Source organism: Macrobrachium rosenbergii, chromosome 23, assembly GCF_040412425.1.
Source record: "Macrobrachium rosenbergii isolate ZJJX-2024 chromosome 23, ASM4041242v1, whole genome shotgun sequence".
In the NCBI taxonomy this organism is placed as follows: Eukaryota; Metazoa; Arthropoda; class Malacostraca; order Decapoda; family Palaemonidae; genus Macrobrachium; species Macrobrachium rosenbergii.
In genome coordinates, this window is record NC_089763.1 from 57,206,225 (window position 1) to 57,215,086 (window position 8,862).

Here is an 8,862-nt window from a genome sequence, read left to right on the forward strand (position 1 = left end):
GAGGGCACAAGTGCCAGGATGAGCTCATGGCTCTAGCAATTACTTGGCTCTCTTCCTCCCCTTCTTCCTCTTCTTCGGGTTCCTCCAAGGCCTATCTATGTCAGTCCTAGGAGGTGATGAGGGAACCGACTCTGGGGAAAGGCCAGAAGGGCTAGCGGGTGCAAAGTCAGGGGTAACCTCAGAGCCTGCAGGAGAGCTCCCTAGTCTGGCTGCTGCAATAACTGAAGCAAGAGGGGTCTCGACCTCTGCATCTGGGGAGGCCAGTTCCTGGTCTCCCAGAGAAGGTGTAGCAGCGTGATCCACCAGGGTTCATCCTCTGGTGGCAGATGTGGCGAGGAAGAAGTGTCGGGTGCCGGAGGCTCACAGGTTGCTAGGATTAGTGCAGTGACAGGTACTGGGTCTCCCGGAGGAGGATCCATCTCATGATCTGGATCTGGCACATTGTCCTCTTCGAGTGGTGGCTCAACATCCGAGACAGACAGAGCATGGCACTGCCCAGAGCTCACAAGTGGCACTGGCAGCGATTGTTGGTCAGGCATACCTGATGAGGGGTCTGGAGGTGCAATACCTCGCAGATGGCTTGAGTTGGGCTGAGACAGAGATTCCTGTCCCAGTTGGAGGTCAGAGCCTCTTGGAGAGTCTTGATTGGGAGTGTCCATTGAGTGTTGCTTATTTGGGCAGCCCTCCCAATTAGTGGAGTGGCTTGTCCTCTTGCATGTTCTGCAGTGGAACTGCTTCGCTTGAATGTCCCTTTGGGGAGAGGAAGGACCTTGTTGCTGGCCATACTTTCGTGGAGAGGGAGGACTAGGCAGAGAATTGTTTTGTGTGTTCCCCTTCCTCTGACCACTTCGGTGGGTGGAAGGTGGTTCTTCTTCCTTTGGTGGCACTCCAGTCAAAGTGGCTGTGCCTTGCTTTGGTGATCCTACAGTTGGGGCTGCTGTTGAGGAGGTAGCGTGGCTGCGAAGTGGCGTTGGAGGTCCCGACCCAACAGGAAACCCACCCGGGCCAAATTCCATTCACCGTGCCAAGGTGGTGAGGTTGGTGCCCCAGGGTGTCATGACCTGCAGCTTGACTGTGGGAATGATTTCTGGTGTGGCCCTCTATCCATTTCATCTCCTACCGAGGTTGCTCGTCAACTGTGGCACCAGCCGGCACTTGGGCCCTGGGAATCAGGTTAACGTCTGCTGCGGTGTCTGCCGTGACTGGAAGGGCCACAGGAAGGCTAGAGTCATTAAGGGGTGCCACAGAGATGAACTGGATATCCAGCCTCTCGGGGTGAAGTATCTTCTGCATCGGGGATATTCCTGAGGCAGCGTGAATTTGATATTAAGCGACATCTGTAGCTTCATGATTGTATGTATGTATATATATATATATATATATATATATATATATATATATATATATATATATATATATATATATATATATATATTATATATGTATATATATATAAAGCCTATATATACGTCTTTCTTCCATAGGAGATAGTGTATTTGAAGATTGTTAATATTCTGGTTTTCAGGCAGTCTTTTCAGATTAAGTTTCTAAACCTCATTCATAACTATGATGATGTGACCCACCACATAGGTCAACAGCTGAATATGGCAGAGTGGCCTTTTGTTTTTACTGCAAAGCGTGACCTCTTGTTATGGGAAACGACCTAATGATGAAATATATAGATGTGTGATTTCTGTCACATGGACCACCGCATTTTTATATTCTCAAACATTGAGCTACAAATGTCTGTTAATTTCAGATTTACTCATTCTCGAAACAGTAAACCAAAGGGGAATTTATGAGTGACAAGCGATCCGTCACTAGGAGTACTCGAACCACCAATGGATGGGGAACGACGACTTTTCGGTGAGGCTAATCAGTAGGCTATCAAGAGAGGTATACGTGTGTTATATGCAGGCTCATATTATTTCATGGACGATGCTCAGCATCCAGTCGTTCGAGATGTACAGATAATTGTTAAAGGCTTTTATTCATCTAGAACGAAAGCTGTTCGTGTCAGTGGAAGTAATTTGTATTATTCACATTTTGTGTATAACAATAATATCATTGTTTTTAATGTACATAAAGGCTCGTTTTCCTTCCGACTTCAAATAAATATAGATACTGTTATTTTCAACTGAAAATGTGTAAAATGAATATTAATAACAATAATGCTTTCTTCATTCTCTTCCTTTTGTGTTATTAAAAGGATTTTAAGCTAATTAATGATGATTAAACTCGGTAGTATGTTCTCATGAAATTCTAATCCTTTTTAAGTCCATTAAAGTGCGGAATTACTTATTACTAACGTCTAACTTTTTAATATCCTTTAGAGGTTTTTAAAGGCTGGATATTATGAGACCATGAGCTTATTTCTAAAGTAATATCGTAAGTGAAAACCATATGTCACTATCTACAAAATAAATATTCTCTCTCTCCCTCTCCGTACGACTTAACGTGAATAAAGAACGTTTGCATGGTGGCACCTTATTAAATAATAAATATGCACTTGAAGAAATACATGTGTACTAATAAGTAAATAAAAAAAATTATTTATATATATATATATATATATATATATATATATATATATATATATATATATATCTAATCAGTATAGCTAATCAAACGTCCTTTAATATCCAATTCGCTCTACCTCAGAAATATTATATTTTCATATATGTTACCGAAGGGGAATTTTTTTTTTTTTCTTAGTTGATAATAAGTTCGTCGTCCCGTGGGCTAGAACCAGCGAAGAACAAGAACTCAGGACTACAGTGGACGCATTAACCCACACGGCCAGCGAGCCCACGGGACGACGAACTTATTATCTAAAAGAAGAAAAAAAAAAAATCCTCCTCGGTAACATATATGAAAGTATATTATTTCGAGGTAGAGCGAATTGGTATTAAAGAGCGAATTGTATATGAATCACGGTGATGTGATAAAAGTTATATATATATATATATATATATATATATATATATATATGAATCATATATGATGTGATAAATATATTATATATATATATATATATATATATATATATATATATATATATATATATATATATATATATATATATATATATATATATATATATATATATATATATATATATAAAAAGTCTACAGTTTTTATCTTTCAATCAGGTTCCTAATTTGCACCAGTCCTTCGCCTTAATATTACCCCCTACGTGTTTTTTTTTCTTTTTTTTTTTTTTTTTTTTTGCTTTCTCCAGACACTCGCTCCAAAAGGCAGTCGCCCTTCTGGTTTTCGGGAGGTCGTTGGGTGAGGCTGGTAGCTTAGTTTAACACCCGACTTGAAATTAAAAGTATTTTTTATGGCGATTGTGACTGTTATTTTTGAGTGGCCATCTAATCTGACCAGACCCAACGTCGTTGTCCGTACAACTACGCTACACAGCAAACTTGTCACTGGCAACAGTCGCTGTCATATTCTTAATGCTGAATCAAAGATGAACACCCATGCAGAAAGCTTCTGCAACCTCTGCCGTTTCTTATACTTACAGAAGAGGCCCATCTACAGGGCAGTGATCCATCCCCCTCAGCACCAACACCGCGTTAATGTAAAATCTTGACTTTGTAAAGTATTCGATAATAATGGTGGTGGGCTAGATCCAGTGATGATGAGGTTAATTAGAGGGTAGACACCTGAATGGCTACATGAACGGGGCGATAACTGGATATGTCACTTCTGTGCAGGGCGAACATTGGTTATCAATCATAAGTCTCTCTTCAAATTCGGATGACAGTTATCATGTCTGTTTATGTCATTTATTTTTAGTTTTATCTTTAAAGGCACTATAAATTGTCCAGTATGTGGATACGTTTTCATAAGTTGTTCAAACTGGGGCTACAGTGGTGCTTTATCTATGTTTTGTCTTAATCTAGTCCAGCTTATACTCAGTGTCAGAAAATGAAACTTTGCGTTTGTCAAAATCCTCATGAAACTCATTTCGAATGTTGTGCAAATGTTAGTGGCTGCGCAAAACTTGCTAATGAATGAGCTTTTTATATATTTACAATCAGTATGTTATGTACAGGTAATAAACCAATCGCAAATCTTACTCAATGCAGAACAGTGTTTGCTTTTGTACCTCTATCTTGTAATCACCCTCTCATTCCCTTTATATTAGAGTGCTTTGTTTACACCTTATACGCTCCATCAAAACTAAAGATTAATGTTCTTTGTCTCCATCCTCTTAAGGCTTCTAATTATACGGAAGCGAGCGTGTGTACATTCGTGTTGTTTGTATACAACGTACACATTATGCAAAACATACATTTACGACTGAATAAGTAAGTTGTAAGTACCAGAATGATGCAAAAATAACTGTACCCATCTAATCTTGGTATCTTATAATAATGGAAATTTTCATGGAAAGGAACTTTCACCATGCCTGATGATTCACAGAAAACATAAAGAGGGAAAGACTGAGTTATATATTCAATCTGTTGATGTAGAAGTACGATTAACCACTTAGGCCGCCAATCAGGTAAGATGTAGTTCTGTCCTGAAATGTTCATGAAAGGATAATCTGATGGTATATACCTGCCAGGACAATAAATGGAAGCATGTCTTCTAGTGGCAAAATTTTCAAAGTTTAGTAACAAGTATTTTATTTGCCTCAACAATCCAGGAGCAGAAATAGTTTTATTTTACGTTCACTTCTTTTACCCCATTAGCACCTGCTCTGAGTTGTTGTCAGCCATATGAGGCTATTTTAGGATGTTTTCTCAATTCCATGATGGGCTTTTCCTAGTTTTTCCTTTTTCTCAGCTTTTTTCACAACTGTGTTTTGTAGCAGATTCTTCATACAGGCACCTTTTCTACTGAGCGTGCACCACTGAATTTGTCTCTGTAAAGTCCTCATTTTCTGCCACACTTGTTAATCAAATGTTTTCATGTCTTCCATTCTATTTCCAGATTTACAAAATTCATTGTATTGCCTCTTATGCTCAAAGCATCACAAATGCAGTATCATAAGATTTAATGCCTCAGATCCTAAGCTCTATCCATTCTTCTTACATTTGTGTTTTTGCGACTATTTTCAGATTCACATTGACATCATGAAGCCTTGCATCATTCAGTTCTGCCTTTCTTCTTCCATCTGAAATCAATAACCCTTCAAAACTCATACCAAAGGCTTAGTACTGTATGGTCTTCAGAAAAGATCCTTCATTTGTATCTTCTATTCTAAGGCCAGTTTTTTTTTTTTTTTATAAACTTTTCTCCAGGATCATTTTACCTCAGTAAACTTCTTCCCATTCCCCGAAAATTTACCAATGTTCATGCGAGTGTCCTCTCACTGTTTCCATAAACTACCTATTCTTTGATGGTGACTTGTACTTCATCTCCCCTTTAGACTTCCCATTGCACCTCACCTACTCCTCGTTCCTTTAATAACTATCTAATTTCATTCTATCCATTTCTTTCTCGTTTGCACTTATAACTGCAAAACACTCTGCCACTACAGCAGTTTTCAGCCTCCGCGTGAACTCTCAGTCTGTAAGTTTCACCACAGCATCCTTAAACCACTACGTAATATTTCATTAAGTAGTCTCTTAATACTTGAGTTCGCTACCTTACCCACTCCCTTGCTACAGCAGACTTTATCATCTTTTTCTTATCAAGTACTCGATAACCTTCTTTTCAACTCTAGGTTCACTGAGTGACCTGACATGTAGATTCCATAATTACATCTACTTTCATATATTTGTTCTCAACATACATTCACAAAAGAGGGTGCTACTGTTTTATTTCTTGGGATGCTAAAAAACAAGTATAAAAATGCGCCGAAGTTTCTTCGGCGCAATCGAGTTTTCTGTACATCTTTTACAGCAAAATCCACCGTTCTTCGCACCTAAGCCCCATCCACTGCTTACGTAGCGGCCATCCCTTGAAGCTGTTTGGTTGGCAATGGTTTCGAAAAGTTGGTTAATCTGTGGTTCTTTTCATCTTCATTAATTTTGCAGTGGTTGTTTTACCGAACTAAAATACATTCTGCTGCTTATCAAAAGGAAACGTTACATTATCCTCTGAAATATAAAATAATAATACGCATCTCCCTAAAAATGGTAAAAAAAAAAAAAAAGAAAATTGAATGAAGTCATTAGTGTTCCGCGATGCTGCAATGTTGTTTTCGTAAATGAGGCTCACCTGAATACGGAGGTGACACAGGGAATGTCTTGCATTCGAATCAGTGCACTTGAATTACAGAACAATGATAATTACCGTCTGATATTGTCAAGCGTGTTCGCCATTCTAAACTTAATTTATACACAAAGACTTTCTCAGAGCTATGCAGATTGGTATTTCGTATTGATATTAGGAAATTTTCCTACATTTTAATGGTCAAAATCGATTTCATTGTAATCGTTTATTCATTCGGTGGGATGGCAAGCAGTGACTGCACTCTACTATACCAGAATATGCCTGTGTTTAACTTAAAATTACAGCATGATAGCCTACTTATATGAGTCATATTGGATATAGTTTGCTGAGAATTTAGTTAAGGACATTTTCTCCTTTCGAAATAACAGGATCATAAAAAATTACGTAGACTTATAATGTCCTATGTGTTTTTGTCGGTTTACGCAGCTTATGACGTTTGGATAATAGGCCTATCCCTATCTTATATTCAGCCGTTTTATTGTGGTTCTTGTTGTGGTTATTCTTCTTTTTTTGTTGCTCTTATGGTGCTTGTAGTGTATTCGAAAACTTTTCATATGGTGACCTAACATTGCAGAATTAACAAAGACCAATTCATAAAATACTAGTGTAAAGAATTATCTACCTACTATTGTTAATTGAAATTTAGTTGAGTCACTTGTTTTAAGTAAAAATTACCGAGATCCTTATGAATATAGTCTACGCTAGAATATTCTCCTAACAACACACACACACACACACACAGAGAGAGAGAGAGAGAGAGAGAGAGAGAGAGAGAGAGAGAGAGAGTTAATGTATCCTTTTGTCCAACAGGGTAATCTACAAGAATGCCCCCAAAATCAGATGAATCGTGGGCTACTCCAGCCTGCTTTGAATATCTCATACATGTCTTTTTTAGCTATAATTTTTTTTTCTTATTTCGTTATGTATCTTCTGGTGCCTTCCTGCCATAACCTTCATTTTCATACAAATGCTACAGTGACCTTATATTTAATCATCACAGTAATATAATTTGTTATCCCTTTTATAAATATATTTTTATATAGTTCATTGAGAGAAGTTCGATAGTTGTGTGCAAGGCTGAGACAGCCCTGTGATTGGTCTATGCGTGCCATCGGCTACATGCCCACAGATTTTACTTTTATTCTCTGTGGTATAAGTGACTTTACATTTACTATGGCCATCGACGCAAGAACACATGTATGTGTATATGCACATGCTTATACGTGTACATTTCACCGTACGCATATGCATTATATAACTTGGGGTCGGAGCTATTATTTTAATTAACAGCTACTCTATTTCCAACAGATACGGGTGGAAAACTATTTGCAATAAGAAATTGTCATGTAGGCCTATACCTTGCATTGCTTCAAAATATAAGAATTTTATATGTAGGCCTAATCTTACGATGATATTAACATTTGACATGCAGGATTATGATGAATAATACCCTAATATCGGAACTGGCTGCGTAAGTCTATGCTTCATTTCAATTATTGTGGTCTATGTGGAATCGCTTATGTAAGCCAGCACCAATTTAAAATAAAAAAAAACCAAGATGCTTGTGCATTTAGGCTGCGCATGATCAAAATAAAAACAAAGATGCACAGTCAGAATGATCCAAGATCTTCGTAATGATATTATATAGCTTAATATATCGGAGATATCAGTTGCATACTTCACAATTCCGGGAACTCAAATCTGTGGTGTCATCACTCATGCACGGAGCTCAACATGCCCGAACAGAGTCAAATCCGTCCTGGCAAATTTGGCAATCATTTTGGACTGTCAACTAGTGTGACGTCATTCCCCTTTCGAGAGCTAGCCAGTCACTGGTGTGCAGTGAGCCGGGCTTAGCTGCAAAGGGTCATGGATTTTTCTTATAATCTAAGCCACCGAAAATAGATCTATCTTTCGGTGGTCTTCGTATAATGCTGTATGAGCTGCGGCCCATGAAACTTTAACCACTGGCCAGTGGTGGCCTATTCCATATCGTTGCCAGAAGCACGATTATGGCTAACTTTAACTTTAAATAAAATAAAAACTACTGAGGCTAGAGGGCTGCAATTTGGTATGTTTAATGATTGGAGGGTGGATGGTCAACATACCAATTTGCAGCACTCTAGCCTAAGTAGTTTTTAAGATCTCAGGGCAGACAGAAAAAAGTGCGGACAGGAAAAAGTGTGGACAGATAGACAAAACCGGCACAATAGTTTCCTTTTCAGAAAACTAAAAATAAAAATAAAAATTTTTTTCATTATACCTTAGGCATATATGTTCTTTTTCCTTTAGATGACCTTAACCTCAAGCAAGGGGTTCACTGCAGAATTTTCAAGATTTCCATGCACTGCTTCGCTATACCTGTCAGCGATTTACAGATCTGACTAGTGCACCCAGTGACAGAATTTTTTATCACTTGGTCCCACTTTACATAGAACGACAGTGTTTCACGTGTACTGAATAGACTGAGAGTAATATTGATGATGCTGAGGCTATGGTAAATAGTGTTGAAGGTAACCCCAAGGAAAGAAAGTTTACATCTATTCAGGATTTTCTGGAATTAATTTGAGTTGGTAAATTCATTTCGTTGCATTGCTGTCAAAATTTTTGTTTTCTGTAGGATTATTAGCTCTTGATTGCAGATTAACCTATTTGTCTTGGGTG

The 8,862-nt window shown here is 38.2% G+C and overlaps 1 protein-coding gene across 1 annotated transcript; it reads right to left on the bottom strand.

Annotated features, from left to right (window-relative positions):
* Positions 1-200: 200 nt before the first annotated feature.
* Positions 201-1,016, bottom strand: LOC136851130 (uncharacterized). Its single transcript, XM_067125097.1, has one exon. It carries the CDS (start codon positions 1,014-1,016, stop codon positions 201-203), a length of 816 nt encoding a protein of 271 aa, XP_066981198.1.
* Between the last annotated feature and the right edge of the window lie 7,846 nt (positions 1,017-8,862).